The 23090-nt window shown below is 43.8% G+C and overlaps 1 protein-coding gene across 1 annotated transcript; it reads right to left on the bottom strand.

The window, feature by feature from the left end:
* Positions 1-20117: 20117 nt before the first annotated feature.
* Positions 20118-21884, bottom strand: LOC140128451 (posterior protein-like). Its single transcript, XM_072150158.1, has 2 exons — positions 20507-21884; positions 20118-20140 (listed from the first exon to the last, which is right to left on the bottom strand). Exons 1-2 carry the CDS (start codon positions 21882-21884, stop codon positions 20118-20120), a joined length of 1401 nt encoding a protein of 466 aa, XP_072006259.1.
* Between the last annotated feature and the right edge of the window lie 1206 nt (positions 21885-23090).

The raw sequence follows: 23090 nt of genomic DNA, 5'->3' as shown, positions 1-23090 counted from the left end.
TAGTAGTTATATTCTTGTACATAGGGGGCAGTATTATAGTAGTTATATTCTTGTACATAGGGGGCAGTATTATAGTAGTTATATTCTTGTACATAGGGGGCAGTATTATAGTAGTTATATTCTTGTACATAGGGGCAGTATTATAGTAGTTATATTCTTGTACATAGGGGGCAGTATTATAGTAGTTATATTCTTGTACATAGGGGGCAGTATTATAGTAGTTATATTCTTGTACATAGGGGGCAGTATTATAGGAGTTATGTTCTTGTACATAGGGGGCAGTATTATAGGAGTTATGTTCTTGTACATAGGGGCAGTATTATAGTAGTTATATTCCTGTACATAGGGGGCAGTATTATAGGAGTTATGTTCTTGTACATAGGGGGCAGTATTACAATATATTTTACTTAGGGGCAGTAGTATTATAGTAGTTACATTCTTGTTTATTGGAGAAGGTATTGTAGTATGTTTTTAGTGTACATATATGGCAGTATTAAGTTGTGTGCTCTTAAAATAGAAGTATTATTCCTGTACAAGGAGGCAGTATGAGTCTCTTTCTCTGCGGTGTACATGTTGATTTAGACCTTCTATTAACAGTTTGTATGGAGTTTAGTAACTCCACCCACATCACAAGGCCACACCTACTTGTTTGACTCCGCCCACAGAATGGGGCCACTTTTACAGTTTTTTCCAGGGCCACTTTAAATTCCCAGTCCGCCCCTGGTAACACCTCCAGCTCTGCATGCAGTATAGTAGAATCCTAGACTGCAAAACACATCCACAGTGCTCTACCACACAGGGCCGGCGCTATGAGTAGGCAAAGTGGGCAATTGCCATGGATCCAGAGATATTCAGGTTTAAAGGGAGATTATCAGGTGCCATTTTTATATATAAAAATCACTCCGGCATTTTGACAGTTAATATCTGTTTTTCTGACACATAGAAACACAGATTTAGATTCATATAAGGAGACATATAGAGGAGACTATATCCTTTCATAGGAAAATAGAAGTGAGGTTCTATGTGTTACAGAGCCAGAGATACAGCCCCCTGAAGTGTAAACCCCCCAATCCAGATTCTTAGCCATCAGGCTACAGGGAGAGTTTGCTGCACACAGGAGCTGCTGCACCTCACAGATAATGGAAATATTCACTTTATATGTTACTGCATTTTGAGAAGGGATAATATCACCTAATATTCATGTTTTAACCCTTCTCTATGCAGAACTATCTAAGAACAAACTTTCTCTCTTATTGCCTTTTATTTTGTGATAGGTTTTTTTTTTTTTTTGCGAAAATTGACTGATACGATGAACATTCGATCCTCTTCACCTAATGTCATACTAACAACACAACCCAGAACATGTGCATAAAGCTATATGTAACACCTAAAATACCCACATATTCTGGAATAAAGGTTTTATTTCCCACCATCCTCCATTATTTACACCTATGTTATGACGTTCTCACTCTCATTCTTATGAAGCGCGGAGGGTTCTGTTATTGTGCGGCTAATACAATGGCGCACATCTAGACGGGACTTTTATTATCTCATTAGAGGGGTTTATGGATATATAGTTATTTATTTGGGTTACCATTATGTACTGGAGCATACAATGATACATCTGTGTGAAGCTCAGTGCAATTTTCTGCAAAAATTGTTTGGTGTCCCCTGTGGATTTAACGTTCCCTTTGCTGCATATTTTGGTGAATTTACACATGTGGGGTCTGTGTGATCTCCTCACATCTTACTGTTTTAAGTTTTCTGGATTTGTATATATTTTAGAGTAAATTTTGAATGTTTATTACTAGAGATGAGCGAACACTAAAATGCTCGGGTACTCGTTATTCGAGACGAACTTTTCCCGATGCTCGAGTGCTCGTCTCGAATAACGAACCCCATTGAAGTCAATGGGAGACTCGAGCATTTTTCAAGGGGACCAAGGCTCTGCACAGGGAAGCTTGGCCAAACACCTGGGAACCTCAGAAAAGGATGGAAACACCACGGAAATGGACAGGAAACAGCAGGGGCAGCATGCATGGATGCCTCTGAGGCTGCCTAATCGCACCATTATGCCAAAATTATGGGCAACAGCATGGCCATGACAGAGTGACAGAATGAAGCTAGATAGCATCTAAAACATCCAATAATTGACCCTGACACTATAGGGGACGGCATGCAGAGGCAGCGGCAGCAGGCTAGAGAGTGGCATGGCGACATACCCTAATTGGACTCAGGCTTCAAACCAATGGGTGTCAGAGAGGAACCAAAGGAGGTGAGCAAGAAGCGCTCAAATAATATCGGTACATGATAAAAGTTTGCCAGTATATTTTGTGGATTACACAGCAGGGTGGCGACAAAGTTAACATGGAAGCCATGAAAACAACCCAAAATTCTGCCTGACACAGCTCGTTTGATAAGGGGACCATGTATGCTTACAGTTCATGCCAGTCGCTGCACTGGCTGCCAGTCTCCTTTCGAATACAGTTTAAAATTATAATAACCCTCATCCATAAAGCTCTGTATAATGCTGCACCCCCCTACCTCTCCTCTCTTATCTCAGTCTATCGCCCAACCCGTGCTCTTAGATCCGCCAGTGATCTTAGATTAACCTCTACCCTAGTGCGGACCTCCCACTCGCGTCTCCAAGACTTCTCTAGAGCTGCACCAATTCTATGGAATGCTCTGCCCCGGACTATCAGACTAATACCTAACCTCCAAAGTTTCAAACGTGCTCTTAAAACCCATTTCTTTAGGCAAGCCTATAACACTCATTAACTGCATGAAGTTTTAACTCTTCTACTAACCCGTCCTGTGTCGTCCTCCCATCTGTTATCCAGCAACCAACAGGCACCAGACTTCTCTGCAGTCCCATTCACCCTGGACCTGGTATATAAGATGACGGCTGAGTGGTTCAAGCGACAGCAATTCCATTTATTATATTTTTTTCTATTCCCTAAGAAGAATGGCTTGACCATTAAATATTCTTTTACCTCGTGTTACCCCATCATCTTCATAAACCGTAAGCTCTGGCGAGCAGGGACCTCACTCCTGTTGTTCCATACAAATGTTGTGCTCTGTTACATTACATTTGTATTTGTTTCCTATGATTTGTAAAGCGCTACAGAATATGATGACGCTATATAAATAAAGATTATTATTATTATTATTATGGAGGCAGTGAACTAGTAGTAGATTAAAGGTGCTGCAACTATGTTAGTTGGATCTTGGGATGGAGCTGGCGCTCTGCAGCCAGGCGAGCTTTCGCCAATCCAAGCCCCTGTCTCTAGGCTACTCCCCAAACAGCACTTCTAAGAACCTTTTGTATAAGATCAAGTGTAGTAGCGTTCTTATAAGTTTAGGATATGGCGGGTGAGGGGAATGTAAACAGATGCGCAAGAAGCGCTGAAATAATATCCCTAAATGGTAAAAGTTTGCAAGTATATTTTGTGGATTACACAGCAGGGTGGCGACAAAGTTAACAACTTTGATGTGGAATGCCCTGTAATAGCTCTTGGGCGGTGTGCCTTTTATCGCCTAGGCTCAGCAGTTTCAGCACCGCCTGCTGTCGCTTAGCGACGGCACTGCTGCTGTGCCTAGAGCTACCGACTGATGGCGCCATGCCCACGGATGGTAATTCGGAGGAGGAGGAGGTGGAGGAGGGGTGGGAGGAGGTATAGTAGGCCTTTGAGACCTGGACCGAGGTAGGCCCCGCAATTCTCTGCGTCGGCAGTATATGACCAGCCCCAGGGTCAGACTCGGTCCCAGCCTGCACCAAGTTAAGTGTAGTAGCGTTCTTATAAGTTTGGGATATGGCGGGTGAGGGGAATGTAAACAGATGCGCAAGAAGCGCATGATGCGCATGGAGCTGGCGCTCCGCTGCCAGGCGAGCTTTCGCCAATTCAAGCCCCTGTCTCTAGGCTACTCCCCAAACAGCACTTCTAAGAACCTTTTGTATAAGATCAAGTGTAGTAGCGTTCTTATAAGTTTAGGATATGCCGGGTGAGGGGAATGTAAACAGATGCGCAAGAAGCGCTGAAATAATATCCCTAAATGGTAAAAGTTTGCCAGTATATTTTGTGGATAACACAGCAGGGTGGCGACAAAGTTAACAACTTTGATGTGGAATCCATGAAAACAACCCAAATTTCTGCCTGACACACCTCGTTTGATAAAGGGACGATGTATGGAGGCAGCTATATGGACGACTTTTGGAGGTAGCAATGGAGACAACGTGTGGAGGCTGCTATGGAGACAATTTAATTTGGATAGTGCCTGTATGTGGCAGTCCCAAACATTTTTCAAACCAGAGGAGCAGGTAGGTGGCCCTGCAGTAAAATGGAATAGATTGAGTGCCTGTATGTGGCAGTCCCAAACATTTTTCAAACCAGAGGAGCAGGTAGGTGGCCCTCCAGTAAAATGGAATAGATTGAGTGCCTGTATGTGGCAGTCCCAAAAATTTTTCAAACCAGAGGAGCAGGTAGGTGGCCCTGCAGTAAAATGGAATAGATTGAGTGCCTGTATGTGGCAGTCCCAAACATTTTTCAAACCAGAGGAGCAGGTAGGTGGCCCTCCAGTAAAATGGAATAGATTGAGTGCCTGTATGTGGCAGTCCCAAAAATGTTTCAAACCAGAGGAGCAGGTAGGTGGCCCTGCAGTAAAATGGAATAGATTGAGTGCCTGTATGTGGCAGTCCCAAAAATTTTTCAAACCAGAGGAGCAGGTAGGTGGCCCTCCAGTAAAATGGAATAGATTGAGTGCCTGTATGTGGCAGTCCCAAAAATGTTTCAAACCAGAGGAGCAGGTAGGTGGCCCTGCAGTAAAATGGAATAGATTGAGTGCCTGTATGTGGCAGTCCCAAAAATTTTTCAAACCAGAGGAGCAGGTAGGTGGCCCTCCAGTAAAATGGAATAGATTGAGTGCCTGTATGTGGCAGTCCCAAAAATGTTTCAAACCAGAGGAGCAGGTAGGTGGCCCTGCAGTAAAATGGAATAGATTGAGTGCCTGTATGTGGCAGTCCCAAACATTTTTCAAACCAGAGGAGCAGGTAGGTGGCCCTCCAGTAAAATGGAATAGATTGAGTGCCTGTATGTGGCAGTCCCAAAAATGTTTCAAACCAGAGGAGCAGGTAGGTGGCCCTGCAGTAAAATGGAATAGATTGAGTGCCTGTATGTGGCAGTCCCAAACATTTTTCAAACCAGAGGAGCAGGTAGGTGGCCCTCCAGTAAAATGGAATAGATTGAGTGCCTGTATGTGGCAGTCCCAAAAATGTTTCAAACCAGAGGAGCAGGTAGGTGGCCCTGCAGTAAAATGGAATAGATTGAGTGCCTGTATGTGGCACTCACAAAAATTGTTTCAAACAGAGGACCGGGTAGGTGGCCCTCCAGAAAAATTAAATGCATGAAGTACTATAGCAAGAGCCAGTGGGCCCTGTCAAAAAATAGCCATTTTCCTCTGCTTTACTGTACAAAGAGGAGGAGAAGGAGGAAAATGAGGAGGAGGAGGAGTGGATCAATTATTCAGGTTGAGCTTCCTTCACCTGGTGGAGATTGGAAATTCTGAGAAATCCAGCCTTTATTCATTTTAATAAGCGTCAGCCTGTCAGCGCTGTCAGTCGACAGGCGTGTACGCTTATCGGTGATGATGCCACCAGCTGCACTGAAAACCCGCTCGGACAAGACGCTAGCGGCAGGGCAGGCAAGAACCTCCAAGGCGTACAGCGCCAGTTCGTGCCACATGTCCAGCTTTGAAACCCAGTAGTTGTAGGGAGCTGTGTGATCATTTAGGACGATGGTATGGTCAGCTACGTACTCCCTCACCATCTTTCTGTAAAGATCAGCCCTACTCTGCCGAGACTGGGGACAGGTGACAGTGTCTTGCTGGGGTGACATAAAGCTGGCAAAAGCCTTGTAAAGCGTACCCTTGCCAGTGCTGGACAAGCTGCCTGCTCGCCTACTCTCCCTCGCTACTTGTCCCGCAGAACTACGCACTCTGCCGCTAGCGCTGTCAGAAGGGAAATACTGTTTCAGCTTGTGCACCAGGGCCTGCTGGTATTCATGCATTCTCACACTCCTTTCCTCTGCAGGGATGAGAGTGGAAAGATTTTGCTTGTACCGTGGGTCCAGGAGAGTGAACACCCAGTAATCGGTGCTGGAATAAATTCTTTGAACGCGAGGGTCACGGGATAGGCAGCCTAGCATGAAATCTGCCATATGCGCCAGAGTACCAACGCGTAAGAATTCACTCCCCTCACTGGCCTGACTGTCCATTTCCTCCTCCTCCAACTCCTCCAACTCCTCTTCTTCTGCCCATACACGCTGAACAGTAAAGGACTCAACAATGGTCCCCTCTTGTGTCTCGCCAACATTCTCCTCCTCTTCCTCCTCATCCTCCTCCACCTCCACCTCCTCCGATATGCGCTGAGAAACAGACCTGAGGGTGCTTTGGCTATCAACAAGGGAATATTCTTCCCCTGTCTCTTGTGACGAGCGCAAAGCTTCCGACTTCATGCTGACCAGAGAGTTTTTCAACAGGCCAAGCAGCGGGATGGTGAGGCTGATGATGGCGGCATCGCCACTGACCATCTGTGTTGACTCCTCAAAGTTACTCAGCACCTGACAGATATCAGACATCCACGTCCACTCCTCATTGTAGACTTGAGGAAGCTGACTGACCTGACTACCAGTTCTGGTGGAAGTTGACATCTGGCAGTCTACAATCGCTCTGCGCTGCTGGTAAACTCTGGATAACATGGTCAGTGTTGAATTCCACCTCGTGGGCACGTCGCACAACAGTCGGTGAGCGGGCAGTTGGAGGCGGCGCTGCGCTGCCCTGAGAGTGGCAGCATCTGGGCTGGACTTCCTGAAATGCGCACAGATGCGGCGCACCTTCGTGAGCAAATCAGACAGATTGGGGTATGTCTTGAGGAAACGCTGAACTATCAGATTTAACACATGGGCCAGGCATGGCACATGTGTCAGTCTGCCGAGTTGCAGAGCCGCCACCAGGTTACGGCCGTTGTCACACACAACCATTCCCGGCTTGAGGTTCAGCGGTGCCAGCCACAGATCAGTCTGCGCCGTGATGCCCTGTAATAGCTCTTGGGCGGTGTGCCTTTTGTCGCCTAGGCTCAGCAGTTTGAGCACCGCCTGCTGTCGCTTAGCGACGGCACTGCTGCTGTGCCTAGAGCTACCGACTGATGGCGCCGTGCCCACGGATGGTAGTTCGGAGGAGGAGGTGGAGGAGGGGTGGGAGGAGGAGGAGGCATAGTAGGCCTGAAACACCTGGACCGAGGTAGGCCCCGCAATCCTCGGCGTCGGCAGTATATGAGCAGCCCCAGGGTCAGACTCGGTCCCAGCCTCCACCAAGTTAACCCAATGTGCCGTCAGAGATATATAGTGGCCCTGCCCGGCAGCACTCGTCCACGTGTCCGTGGTCAGGTGGACCTTGTCAGAAACGGCGTTGGTCAGGGCACGGATTATGTTGTCTGACACGTGCTGGTGCAGGGCTGGGGCGGCACATCGGGAAAAGTAGTGGCGGCTGGGGACCGAATACCGAGGGGCGGCCGCCGCCATGAGGCTGCGAAAGGCCTCGGTCTCTACTAGCCTATAGGGCAGCATCTCCAGGCTTAGCAATCTGGAAATGTGCACATTAAGGGCTTGGGCGTGCGGGTGGGTTGCACTATATTTGCGTTTCCGCTCCAGCGTCTGGGGTATGGAGAGCTGAACGCTGGTGGATGCTGTGGAGGATCGTGGAGGCGACGATGGGGTTTTTGTGGCAGGGTCCTGGGCAGGGGGCTGACTAGCAGCTGACACAGGGGAAGGAGCAGTGGTGTGCACGGCCGGAGGTGAACGGGCTTGTTGCCACTGAGTGGGGTGTTTAGCATTCATATGCCTGCGCATACTGGTGGTAGTTAAGCTAGTAGTGGTGGAACCCCTGCTGAGCCTGGTTTGGCAAATGTTGCACACCACAGTCCGTCGGTCATCCGGTGTTTCCTTAAAGAACCTCCAGACTTCTGAAGATCTAGCCCTCGCCGCAAGAGCCCTCGCCACGGGAGCTTCACTAGTTGACACATTTGGCGCTGATGCACCAGCTCTGGCCCTGCCTCTCCGTCTGGCCCCACCACTGCCTCTTCCAACCTGTTCTGGTCGAGGACTCTCCTCCGTCTCAGAAGCACTGTGTTCACCCGGCCTCTCAACCCAGCTTGGGTCTGTCACCTCATCATCCTCCGATCCCTCAGTCTGCTCCCCCCTCGGACTTCCTGCCCTGACAACAACTTCCCCACTGTCTGACAACCGTGTCTCCTCATCGTCGGACACTTCTTTACACACTTCCACTACGTCAAGAAGGTCATCATCACCCACAGACTGTGACTGGTGGAAAACCTGGGCATCGGAAAATAGCTCAGCAGCAACCGGACAAGTGGTTTGTGACTGTGGGAAGGGTCCAGAAAACAGTTCCTCAGAGTATGCCAAATTTTCCTGGGAGGGGGCAGACTGGGGGGGAGGAGGCTGAGGTGCAGGAGCTGGAGGAGTGGCGATTTCGGTGACATGGGTGGACTGCATGGAAGACTGACTGGCGGTGGACAAATTGCTCGAAGCATTGTCAGCAATCCACGACATCACCTGTTCGCACTGTTCTGGCCTCAACAGTGCTCTACCACGAGTCCCAGTAACTTCAGACATGAACCTAGGGAGTGTAGCTCTGCGGCGTTCCCCTGCTCCCTCAACAGCGGGTGGTGTCTCACCCCGCCCAGGACCACGGCCTCTGACCCCTGCAGTAGTTGGACGCCCACGTCCCCGCCCTCGTCCTCTACCCCTAGCCCTCGGGTTAAACATTTTTAAAATGAGAGTTATAACTTTATTTTTTTTTTAACTTTTTTTTGTTTTTTTTTGTGTTTTTTGTTTTTTTTTGTGTTTTTTGTTTTTTTTTGAGTTTTTAAAACCAAACAATGCTATCCTATTGCTATGGCTATTTTCTAGCCAAGTATCAAAGCACACTACTATGCCAGATGAGATGACACTGAGTTAGTGCCTAATTGAAATCCAACCCCTACTAAATTTTCCCACTTCGGTCTATGCTATGGATATGTGCGTCACTAAGCGCAGAGCACAGCGGTCGCAAGTCTCACTACAAATTGCTCAGAATTGGCTAGTACATGCACTGCAGAAAGTACAGCCACCAGCAGATCAACCAGAAATCAAATATATAGAACGCTACTGTATGCGTAAGTAAGCTCTTTGTATTCTCCTATGGCTATTTTCTAGCCAAGTATCAAAGCACACTACTATGCCAGATGAGATGACACTGAGTTAGTGCCTAATTGAAATCCAACCCCTACTAAATTTTCCCACTTCGGTCTTTGCTATGGATATGTGCGTCACTAAGCGCAGAACACAGCGGTCGCAAGTCTCACTACAAATTGCTCAGAATTGGCTAGTACATGCACTGCAGAAAGTACAGCCACCAGCAGATCAACCAGAAATCAAATATATAGAACGCTACTGTATGCGTAAGTAAGCTCTTTGTATTCTCCTATGGCTATTTTCTAGCCAAGTATCAAAGCACACTACTATGCCAGATGAGATGACACTGAGTTAGTGCCTAATTGAAATCCAACCCCTACTAAATTTTCCCACTTCGGTCTTTGCTATGGATATGTGCGTCACTAAGCGCAGAACACAGCGGTCGCAAGTCTCACTACAAATTGCTCAGAATTGGCTAGTACATGCACTGCAGAAAGTACAGCCACCAGCAGATCAACCAGAAATCAAATATATAGAACGCTACTGTATGCGTAAGTAAGCTCTTTGTATTCTCCTATGGCTATTTTCTAGCCAAGTATCAAAGCACACTACTATGCCAGATGAGATGACACTGAGTTAGTGCCTAATTGAAATCCAACCCCTACTAAATTTTCCCACTTCGGTCTTTGCTATGGATATGTGCGTCACTAAGCGCAGAACACAGCGGTCGCAAGTCTCACTACAAATTGCTCAGAATTGGCTAGTACATGCACTGCAGAAAGTACAGCCACCAGCAGATCAACCAGAAATCAAATATATAGAACGCTACTGTATGCGTAAGTAAGCTCTTTGTATTCTCCTATGGCTATTTTCTAGCCAAGTATCAAAGCACACTACTATGCCAGATGAGATGACACTGAGTTAGTGCCTAATTGAAATCCAACCCCTACTAAATTTTCCCACTTCGGTCTTTGCTATGGATATGTGCGTCACTAAGCGCAGAACACAGCGGTCGCAAGTCTCACTACAAATTGCTCAGAATTGGCTAGTACATGCACTGCAGAAAGTACAGCCACCAGCAGATCAACCAGAAATCAAATATATAGAACGCTACTGTATGCGTAAGTAAGCTCTTTGTATTCTCCTATGGCTATTTTCTAGCCAAGTATCAAAGCACACTACTATGCCAGATGAGATGACACTGAGTTAGTGCCTAATTGAAATCCAACCCCTACTAAATTTTCCCACTTCGGTCTTTGCTATGGATATGTGTGCCACTAAGAGCTAAACACAACGGTAGCAAGTCCCCCTGCTAATTCCTCACAAAATGGTACTAGATGCAAATTAAAATAAAAAAAGTAGAACGTTATTGTAGCCCTAAGAAGGGCTGTTGGGTTCTTTGAGAATCACTCCTGCCTAACAGTAAGCTAATAGAACACCCTAACGCTTTCCCTGACCAGCAGCAGCTCTCTCCCTAGCGGCATCCAGACACAGAATGATCCGAGCAGCGCGGGCAGCGGCTAGTCTATCCCAGGGTCACCTGATCTGGCCAGCCAACCACTGCTATCGACGTGTAAGGGTACCACGTCATGCTGGGTGGAGTGCAGAGTCTCCTGGCTTGTGATTGGCTCTGTTTCTGGCCGCCAAAAAGCAAAACGGCGGGAGCTGCCATTTTCTCGAGCGGGCGAAGTATTCGTCCGAGCAACGAGCAGTTTCGAGTACCCTAATGCTCGACCGAGCATCAAGCTCGGACGAGCATGTTCGCTCATCTCTATTTATTACCAAATGCATCGCTTGCTTGTCTGCTTTCAAAGTTATATAGGTTTTATGGCGCCTTTACTTTTTATTCTGTTTCATTTCTATATTTTGCAGGTTGTGACTGTCTTAACATTTGTAGCTGAAAAGCAGATATCTGGTTATTACAGTTTTAGTGATATTATGTGGATTTATTTATGTGAACATATCAATATGGGACATTTGTGAACTCTACACATGTCCATCTATCACATTTAGGAGATGTGAAGGTAAATATTTTCTGTTTGGAGCACATTTTTTTGCCATCAAAGTCAACTTTTTAGTATTTTTTTGTAAAATGTTTCGGTTCGAATCAAAATGGCATGAAGGCGCCTATGTCTATAAACTCTTTAATGCAATTTTGAAAATGGGGCAAGAGCTTTCAGAAAATATGTGGTTTGTTGGATTTACTTTAATTATTAAATGTCAAAATTGTACAAATTGCTCTGGTCAATAACGTGACCAAATATCCAGAAATGCCGGGCGGTGAAAGGGTTAATACCCCTTGGTTTAATTCCCGGGTGAAGATGCTTATCATCTATCTGTCCAGTTATCCATCTCCTATAATCTAATTTTCAATCAATCCTAAAGTTCTCTTCTATTGTATTTATCTCTCATATCTATCTGCTGTATATATAATCTACTTTATAGTTCTGCATCTAGAAATCTCTATCATCTTTCATATTTATCTTCTATCCTAATAATTATAAGTGATAATTCTTTATATAGCGCACACAGATTATGCAGCACTGCACAGAGCTTGCCACATCAGTCCCTGTCCCCATGGGGCTCACAATCTATTCAACCTACCAGTAATTTTTTGGAGTGTGGGGGGAAACCAGAGGACTCGGAGGAAACCCAAGCAAACACAGAGAGAACATACAAACTCTTTGCAGATGTTAACCAGCACTGCAAGGCTGTAGTGCTAAGCACTGAGGCACCTCTCCTCAAGAGGAGCCTCTTGCCGACTGTGACTGGTCATAAAATAGTTTTGTTTTGGGGCCACACTTTTAGTTTTGCCCAGGGCCTCACTTTGTCTAAAACCGGCCCTGCTACCACGATTCCCAGTGAGTTCAGACATGAAGCTAGGGAGTGTAGCTCTGCGGCGTTCCCCTGCTCCCTCATCAGCAGGTAGTGTCTCACCCCGCCCAGGACCCCGGCCTCTGACCCCTGCAGTAATTGGATGCCCACGCCCTCGTCCTCTAGTCTCCATGCAAATTCGTCACAATATGGTAGTAGCTGCACTACTAGTGCCAGCAAGCCCAGCCACAAGAAAATGAAAGAAAAATAAAATTGTAGCCCTAACAGGGGGCTGTTGGTTTCTTGTAAATTCACTCCTGCCTAGCAGTAAGCTAATATAACAGCCTAACGCTATCCCTGGCCAGTAGCAGCTCTATCCCTAACGGCATCCAGACACAGAATGATCAGAGCAGCGCGGGGAGTGGCTAGTCTATTCCAGGGTCACCTGATCAGACCAGCCAACCACTGCTATCGACGTGTAAGTGTGCCACGTGATGTTGGGTGTACTGCAGAGTCTCCTGGCTTGTGATTGGCTCTGTTTCTGGCCACCAAGATGCCATTTTCTCGAGCTGTTCGCTCATCTCTAACTATTTACATTGTACAGGCTATAATTTTTTTTCTTTTTTTAATGTGGAACTATAGGGGCTTATTTTTTAGCCACATGAGATGACCTTTTCTGGTACATACTTTCGGACATCTACAGCTTATTGGATAGATTTTATTAACTTTATGTTGGTGGAGGAAATGAAAATCATCAATTTTTAGGAAGATTGGGACACCACAATTATGAAAATTCCTCATTTATATAGGTATTTAAATTTTTTTCCCCAACTTTACTAAATAAGAAGTAATTTGGCGAAAATGTTGTTAATTTTAGCATCACCATCTTTTCATATGCATAACTTTTCTTTTCAGCTGAAAAATCTGGTTAAGGGCTTATTGTTTGCTAAAAGGATGTTCTTTTTAGTGGTTTTATTTTTTTAAATCACTATTTACAGCAATTTTTAAAGGGTATTAATTAAAAATTATCCTCTTTTTTTTGGAGTATTTTAGGGGGTGGGGGTTTACAGAGTTCACTGTGCAGATCCAGTAACTATTCTGTTTTATTATGACGCAGCAATACAAAATATCCGGGGGGTTTCTGTACTTCATTCAATTTTAGGGGCTTATATTTCTATTTATTTTTTATTTATTGTAATGTTTTAAACCTTACTTTTTTTTTTACCTTTTTTTACTTATAAAAGCTTGAACCAGCAATGCTCTGATCACTGATTCAAGTCCAAAGTCCAATGTAGAGCAGTGCAAACTCACACATGCTCAGACAGTTTACAGTCAGACCCAAAAGAGATCTGACAGCTCAGGACATCGGGCAGCCCCAGGGCTGCCCAGAAGAGGTTTCCGATCGCCCATCAGGTGGTGCGAGGGGTTTAATCCTTAGGGGGAACACCCTTATATGCAGCAGTCATGCTTGACCACCAGCATATAAGGGGTTAACACTCATGATCGGAGCCGTCTCCGATTGTGGGTGTTAGAGCATGGTGTCAGCTGTAATATACAGCTAACAGCTACTGCTTCTGGTGCCGATTCCGTTCGGAATGAGAATAAACTCCTTATCTTTCTACCATCTACTAACCAACCCAACCCTGACCTCTCCACTTCGGTCTGTGGGATCACTATATCACCGAGGCAGCAGGCATCTTGGGGTGGTGCCCGACTCTGACCTCTCCTTCGCACCGTATATTCAATTTCTTGTTCTTCTTGCTGCATGCATCTCAAAAACATCTCTAGAATCTCTCGAATCGAAAAACCCTTACTCGGCTTATACTCAAGTAAACTAAAAAAATTAATTGAAAACTCACCTTTCCGACGTCACCCGTAGATCCTACGCTTGTTTCGATGCTCAGGTGCCGCCTCGGGTCCTTCAGATCCTCTTTGGGTTCTTTCGCTCCTCTGCTGCTCCTCTTTGGGAAGTTCCGCTCCTCCTAGGGTCCCCTCGCGGTGTCGGTGCCTCACAAACAATGACTTTGGCAACTGTAGACATCATTCTGTGTGCCGGCCGAGCTCGAAGACCCGAAGAGGAGCAGAAGAACCCGAAGAGGACCGAAGGACCTAAAGCAGCATCGGAGCATCGGAGACAGAAGAGTACCTACGGAAATTAGACAAATCTCTACCTTAATTCGAAACTCTCAAGCACGTCTCCAGGTCTTCTCCTGAGATGCACCAATTCTCTGGAATGCCATTCCCCGGACTACCAGACTAATACTCACTCTCCAAATTTTCAAGCATGTTATTAAAACCAATCTTTTTAGGCAAGCCTATCATACTTGCTAAATGCAACTCTCTTTACTCCTATGTCCATCCTATGTCCTCCTGCCATCCCTTATCCGGCAAACAGAATATATATACCAAATTCCAGGCTCCTCTGCAGTCACTGTCACCTTGGACCTTTTATAGAAGATGGAGGCTGATGGCTGGTTCAAGCAGCAGAATTTTTTATTTATTAATTTATCTTGTACTGTTACTAGAGATGAGCGAGCACTAAAATGCTCGGGTACTCGTTATTCGAGACGAACTTTTTCCGATGCTCGAGTGCTCGTCTCGAATAACGAGCCCCATTGAAGTCAATGGGAGACTCGAGCATTTTTCAAGGGGACCAAGGCTCTGCACAGGGAAGCTTGGCCAAACACCTGGAAACCTCAGAAAAGGATGGAAACACCACGGAAATGGACAGGAAACAGCAGGGGCAGCATGCATGGATGCCTCTGAGGCTGCTTAAACGCACCATTATGCCAAAATTATGGGCAACAGCATGGCCATGACAGAGTGACAGAATGAAGCTAGATAGCATCTAAAACATCCAATAATTGACCCTGACACTATAGGGGACGGCATGCAGAGGCAGCGGCAGAGGCAGCAGCGGCAGGCTAGAGAGTGGCGTGGCGACATACCCTAAATGGACTCAGGCTTCAAACCAATGGGTGGCAGAGAGGAACCAAAGGAGGTGAGCAAGAAGCGCTCAAATAATATTGTTGCATGATAAAAGTTTGCCAGTATATTTTGTGGATTACACAGCAGGGTGGCAACAAAGTTAACATGGAAGCCATGAAAACAATCCAAAATTCTGCCTGACACAGCTCGTTTGATAAGGGGACCATGTATGGAGGCAGTGAACTAGTAGCAGATTAAAGGTGCTGCAGTTAAAACTATGTTAGTTGGATCTTGGCATGGAGCTGGCGCTCCGCTGCCAGGCGAGCTTTCGCCAATCCAAGCCCCTGTCTCTAGGCTACTCCCCAAACAGCACTTCCAAGAACCTTTTGTATAAGATCAAGTGTAGTAGCGTTCTTATAAGTTTAGGATATGGCGGGTGAGGGGAATGTAAACAGATGCGCAAGAAGCGCTGAAATAATATTGGTAAATGATAAAAGTTTGCCAGTATATTTTGTGGATTACACAGCAGGGTGGCGACAAAGTTAACAAGTTTGTTGTGGAAGCCATGAAAACAACCCAAAATTGTGCCTGACACAGCTCGTTTGATAAGGGGACCATGTATGCCTACAGTTCATGCCAGTCGCTGCACTGGCTGCCAGTCTCCTTTCGAATACAGTTTAAAATAATAATCCTCATCCATAAAGCTCTGTATAATGCTGCACCCCCCTACCTTTCCTCTCTTATCTCAGTCTATCGCCCAACCCGTGCTCTTAGATCCGCCAGTGATCTTAGATTAACCTCTACCCTAGTGCGGACCTCCCACTCACGTCTCCAAGACTTCTCTAGAGCTGCACCAATTCTATGGAATGCTCTGCCCCGGACTATCAGACTAATACCTAACCTCCAAAGTTTCAAACGTGCTCTTAAAACCCATTTCTTTAGGCAAGCCTATAACACTCATTAACTGCATGAAGGTTTAACTCTTCTACTAACCCGTCCTGTGTCGTCCTCCCATCTGTTATCCAGCAACCAACAGGCACCAGACTTCTCTGCAGTCCCATTCACCCTGGACCTGGTATATAAGATGACGGCTGAGTGGTTCAAGCGACAGCAATTCCATTTATTATATTTTGTTCTATTCCCTAAGAAGAATGGCTTGACTATTAAATATTCTTTTACCTCGTGTTACCCCATCATCTTCATAAACCGTAAGCTCTGGCGAGCAGGGACCTCCTGTTGTTCCATACAAATGTTGTGCTCTGTTATATTACATTTGTATTTGTTTCCTATGATTTGTAAAGCGCTACGGAATATGATGATACTATATAAATAAAGATTATTATTATTATTATTATGGAGGCAGTGAACTAGTAGTAGATTAAAGGTGCAGCAGTTAAAACTATGTTAGTTGGATCTTGGGATGGAGCTGGCGCTCCGCTGCCAGGCGAGCTTTCGCCAATCCACGCCCCTGTCTCTTGGCTACTCCCCAAACAGCACTTCCAAGAACCTTTTGTACAAGATCAAGTGTAGTAGCGTTCTTATAAGTTAGGGATATGGCGGGTGAGGGGAATGTAAACATATGCGCAAGAAGCGCTGAAATAATATCGGTAAATGATAAAAGTTTGCCAGTATATTTTGTGGCTTACACAGCAGGGTGGCGACAAAGTTAACAAGTTTGATGTGGAATGCCCTGTAATAGCTCTTGGGCGGTGTGCCTTTTATCGGCTAGGCTCAGCAGTTTGAGCACCGCCTGCTGTCGCTTAGCGACGGCACTGCTGCTGTGCCTAGAGCTACCGACTGATGGCGCCATGCCCACGGATGGTAATTCGGAGGAGGAGGAGGTGGAGGAGGGGTGGGAGGAGGAGGAGGTATAGTAGGCCTTTGAGACCTGGACCGAGGTAGGCCCCGCAATCCTCGGCGTCAGCAGTATATGACCAGCCCCAGGGTCAGACTCGGTCCCAGCCTCCACCAAGTTAAGTGTAGTAGCGTTCTTATAAGTTTTGGATATGGCGGGTGAGGGGAATGTAAACATATGCGCAAGAAGCGCTGAAATAATATCGGTAAATGGTAAAAGTTTGCCAGTATATTTTGTGGATTACACAGCAGTGTAATCAACAGATGCGCAAGAAGCGCTGAAATAATATCGGTTAATCATAAAAGTTTGCCAGTATATTTTGTGGATAACACAGCAGGGTGGCGACATAGTTAACAACTTTGATGTGGAATCCATGAAAACAACCCAAATTTCTGCCTGACACACCTCGTTTGATAAGGGGACGATGTATGGAGGCAGCTATATGGACGACTTTTGGAGGTAGCAATGGAGACAACGTGTGGAGGCTGCTATGGAGACAATTTAATTTGGATAGTGCCTGTGTAAAATCTGCTTGGTTTTGGGGTGCCAGTTAATATTAAATTAACAACAATATTCAATGGATCTTTATAGGGGATTTATTAAGGGTACAATACAGGGGAATATACATAGAGGGTAAACTAACTAAGGGACAGAGAGATGGTGGGGAAGGAAGTGCTCTCACTAAAGATCTGTATCATCTTATATACACACACACATAGCTCACACACATTGCCCATCATCCCACCTCCACCACTGTCTTGGCCAATCCAATGAGGATATAGAGTCAATACATTCTTATCACACAACTTGCAGGACAAGTAACTTGAGACTTTGTTTCCCACAGGATTTGGAAGAATGTCCAGGGGGGCAATGGCCTCCAGGTGTAATAGCACAGTCCATTGTTATCACATGCAGCTGTCTCTACAATCCTTATTAGGGGCAATGTAGGCATTTATGGCTTAGTTCTCCCTCTGTCCACAAAGACCCTTACACTGTCTCAAGCCACACCATGTCATATTTCCAACATTATGCCCCTTTGGGCCTGAAAGGCCCACACACCATTAGACCATGTTTAGAACAGAAAATAAAATCCATTTCTCCTCCATTATCTTCTTTGGGTGTGGAAATGATCTTTCTTCTTCTGGCTTTTCCTCAAGGTAAAGTAGTTGAAGGTTGTATGGGTAAGGAATAGGGCACCAATGGTCATCACACCATTCACTCACATTCATTCTCATATCCATTTCTTGAATAACATTTTTCATCTATACCATTAATCCAGCAAATATAGATTTCCATATATGCTAGTAACTGTCATATTTACAATATACATTAAACTAACACTGTATATCATATACAAAGCAAACTGAAAATCATTATAACGCAGATATGAAATTACATCATAATAAAATAAACAAAAATCATAATAATGGAAACCAATAACAATAGTAAAGCAACAACGGATTCAAACAGATAGTCCATGGGGTAATCCTGGGTTTCCAGATTAAGTTTACTTTAAATATAACTAGTTTCGTATGCATGAACAATCAGTTTTATCACATTTACCCCATTACCAAATTTAATGTCTATTTTAACCAGAGTTTATATTTACACTCCACAAATACGTTTGCAATACATATCATATATGTCTTCTGTTGTCCATAATTGTATAGATTTATTACAGTTCTACCATTGCACATGAATACATATCATGTAAATAAAAATGTACGCAGTCATTATACCAGTGGATCCAGAAAATGTCAGAAACCACCTTCTAGAGTAGGTGTCCTTCATCTAATCTTACTTGTGTATTATAAAATATAATATCCAATATAGTAACCGTATATAGCTGAGACATTAATTACTATATGTTTTACGCAAACTTGTAGACACACACATAGATTAAGAGCATTACAAAAAAAAAAAATTCAAACTGAATGCTGCTTTTAATACCCTATGTTCTTCATTTAGATGCTTTACTGGTATAAAGGAGCGTGCAGTTTGTTTGAAAAACTTAAATTTAAGTTGCCAGTGAGACAAATGTATCAGAGAAAAACCTTAAATAAAAAAAATATATATTTGCAAACATCTACATATGTATCTGAGACTGTCTTGTTTACAGTCAATCACATTCATATCTAGATGTGTCTGTACACAAAGCATTACAAATCACCACTAATATTTGTCTCACAGCAGGAACAACTTGTCTTCTTCTCTGCTAGTAATGTACGTTACTATTCCGCTACCAGTGCAGGTGTTTAGGCAAAGTAAAAACAACCAAAAATTATCACCTTGAAATTTATTTCACCTGACGGCACATTATTTAATTTTAAAGGCTTCTCCTTAAAAATACAAACATTTTGTAAGGTCCTCTGGTAAATGTCTAAATGGCCAAATAAAGCTAAATATAAAATGATCCTCATCCTCCTTATTTATTTATTTATTTTTTCCTTATAAAAAAAAAAAAAATATTTATGCAAATTCACTATAGTCTGGCCCTTTGGTACTGTATTATTTTCCTCTACAAACCATGCCCCTTTGGTACCACAAAATGGTACCAAACACCATAAAAAAAAAATAATACTTGAATCATGAAAAAAAAAAAAAAAAACGACTTCATTAAAAAATAAATAAATTCAAAAAAATAAATAAATAAATAAATAAAAAAAAATCCATCATTCCTGAGCACCAGATGTTAAAAAAAATGTGTATTGACACAGTTTACATACTACATTTAACAGAACACAAAACAGACAAACATAAAACAATAAAACAACGAGAGCTAATTCAGCTTCTACACATCTTGGAGTGGGACAGCAGGCAATTTCCAATCCATCTTCTGTCAATGATTAAGTAAGATCATCTATGGGACAAGATAAAGAACAAAGACATAGCACAAAAAAAACAAACAAATACATTACTCATAGGACCTACACATCACAATGGGAGGTTACTTCATTTTTTTAATTGTTTGCAAACAATTAACCCTCATAAATTTTGAGCTCATTACACCACGTGGTTTTATTAGTAAAGACATAAACTTTAACTATTATTCATGATACAAACAATATATTTCACATACTACCTTTTTTATGACCTGTAAACAATAATGTCAATATTAATAAGTTGTTTCTTCAACAAACAACCTTGTTGCCTAAAAACAAAAACATAATGACAGTTATCACACAAACAATACTTAAAACAGATATGTAAATCACAAGATCAAAGAATGGAACCTGTAGAAACAAAACAAAAGTGTTAGTTTCTTTGTCCTGGAGTCATAAGACACAAGACATCCAGCCTACAAAAGAAAGACAAAAATAGTTAGAAACCAAGAAATTCATACCATTAACACAATTCCAAATCCATTTATTCACAATGTATGTTGTTATAGCCACACATTAATAAGCCATGCTGCTGCTGTTATACTGTGCAGTGTTTATTAGCAGGGGGAGGGCGATCTGTGACCAGCTCCAGAATAGCCAGAATGGCAGCCCTGCCCATGGATTGTACCCTGGGACATTAGCACCCTCCTTGTGCTCCCTGCCATGAGGGGGAGGCTGTTCTTTCTTATCCCTGTGTGTATTGGGGATTTTATTTACATGTGATGTATTCTCCTCACATGTCTCTGTATGGCTAGTGCCAGGAGGTGCCATGGCCTCCTCACATGTCTCTGTGTGGCTACTTCCAAAAGATGTCATGGCCTCCTCAATGGTCTCAGGCTCAATGGCATCAATTTCTGCATGCAATGAATTATAATGTTTCCTATGGTTTGCATTATTTACATCACAGAAACGTTTAATATGTCCTGGCCTCCCACATCCATAGCAATACCGGACATATCTTGTCCTCCTAGCTCTGTACTCTGTAGACAGATATCCTGAGGGTTCACCCCTATTGTTAGACTCATCACACCAGTCCCTCAGTATATTAATAAAGTTCTCTAGGGATGTGGCGTTCTTCAGGGCAATCTTTGTGGTGTAATCCACATTACATTGATTTGCCATTGAATAGAGGAAATCGGAGTCATCCTGAGACATATCCGGGCAGTTGTAAACACTCCTAAATAAGGTCAGGTACTTGTTACAGAAAATAAGGGGGTCACCACCTTGCCTGAACCTATGTTTCCTCAGGGTATTCTCACCCCTTATGTCTCTCCCTCCCATGATACGCTGCAGTTCCTTCCTTCTTAAGTCCGCACCACTATCATCATCTCCCATGTGTGCAGACGACAATTGTGCTGCCAGAGGCCCAGGAAGCCATGCTTGGAGCAGAGACCAGGCATCATTATTACACAAGTTGTATTGCCTCACCACAGCTTCAAATTTATTGGATACAATTATTGGTGATTCATTTGTATCCCATTCTCCAATGACCTGACACAGATGTAGTCTATCCTGGATGGTGAGTGTTGGAGACTTATCTGCAGGTATTAGATTGTGTTCATCACTCCCGGGTGTGACAATGCAGACATCTGCTGCTTTATGGCACGTCTGGTTCTGTACTTGGAGGGACCGGATCTGCTCTTCTTGTTTACACAGTTGGGCCATTGCTTCAGACAACTGACTCTTTAGTGACGTATTTAACACGTCCCTCTGATGGATCTCCCTCTCTAAGGACTTTATATGACTTTCAGTAGATACAGAACTCAATCTACACTCATCGAGCTGCTTATCCAACTCATGATTTCTTATAGACAGCTCATCCACCTTTGCTTGTAGATTATCCATCTCACTAGTTGTTTTTGCAGAAATTTCAATCACAGAGTCACTGATTCTGTCTATACTTTCCTTACATTGCAGCCTTTGTATGTACCAATTTACTTCCTTTACCTCAGCCAATTCTTTCATCTTAATTAACATCATAATTTCATTGCCCAACCTTTCTTTCTTCCCCCTCTTACTGAGCACTTTCCTTTCTAACTTCTCATTATGGGCCTTACACTGCATCATCAGCTCCTTATATTGCTCCTCTAGTGAACCATCTGCACATGAATGGTAGCGAGCAGAGGAATATTTTTTCACAAACCTTTGAACAAGTTCCATCTCTGTTACCACAATACACTGACAAACACACAAATGACAAACTAAACAAACACAGTTTACCTACTATACTAACGTTCCGAAAGGCTACTTTACACACTGCTTACACCTTTATACTCATTCAATCTAGGAAAATGTACAGCTATACCCAGGAACAAACTTTTTCCTACAACTTTACCTCTGTACACTAAAACACAATTGCTCACACTTAACGTTAACCTACAATCTCAACAAGCGACTTCCTATACATTCACATAAAACAACCTGGCTTATCAAAGATAGTAATGTAATATGAAAACTTGTTACTTACCAGGATTTCCTCTGTACCAAAGATCCAAATTCCTTTCATAGATTGAAATAGCGCAGATATGTTGACGTGGATTCTCTGTAGAATTTAAATTACAGGTCCCATCTGGAGTGCCAAATGTAAAATCTGCTTGGTTTTGGGGTGCCAGTTAATATTAAATTAACAACAATATTCAATGGATCTTTATAGGGGATTTATTAAGGGTACAATACAGGGGAATATACATAGAGGGTAAACTAACTAAGGGACAGAGAGATGGTGGGGAAGGAAGTGCTCTCACTAAAGATCTGTATCATCTTATATACACACACACATAGCTCACACACATTGCCCATCATCCCACCTCCACCACTGTCTTGGTCAATCCAATGAGGATATAGAGTCAATACATTCTTATCACACAACTTGCAGGACAAGTAACTTGAGACTTTGTTTCCCACAGGATTTGGAAGAATGTCCAGGGGGCAATGGCCTCCAGGTGTAATAGCACAGTCCATTGTTATCACATGCAGCTGTCTCTACAATCTTTATTAGGGGCAATGTAGGCATTTATGGCTTAGTTCTTCCTCTGTCCACAAAGACCCTTACAAGCCACACCATGTCATATTTCCAACAGCCTGTATGTGGCAGTCCAAAAAAGTTTTCAAACCAGAGGAGCAGGTAGGTGGCCCTCCAGAAAAATGAAATAGATTGAGTGCCTGTATGTGGCAGTCCAAAAAAGTTTTCAAACCAGAGGAGCAGGTAGGTGGCCCTCCAGAAAAATGAAATAGATTGAGTGCCTGTATGTGGCAGTCCAAAAAAGTTTTCAAACCAGAGGAGCAGGTAGGTGGCCCTCCAGAAAAATGAAATAGATTGAGTGCCTGTATGTGGCAGTCCAAAAAAGTTTTCAAACCAGAGGAGAA

Source organism: Engystomops pustulosus, chromosome 4 (genome assembly GCF_040894005.1).
Source record: "Engystomops pustulosus chromosome 4, aEngPut4.maternal, whole genome shotgun sequence".
NCBI classification, from domain to species: Eukaryota; Metazoa; Chordata; class Amphibia; order Anura; family Leptodactylidae; genus Engystomops; species Engystomops pustulosus.
The sequence above is the reverse complement of the archived record's forward strand: the minus strand, read 5'-3'. Positions and strand labels throughout refer to the sequence as shown.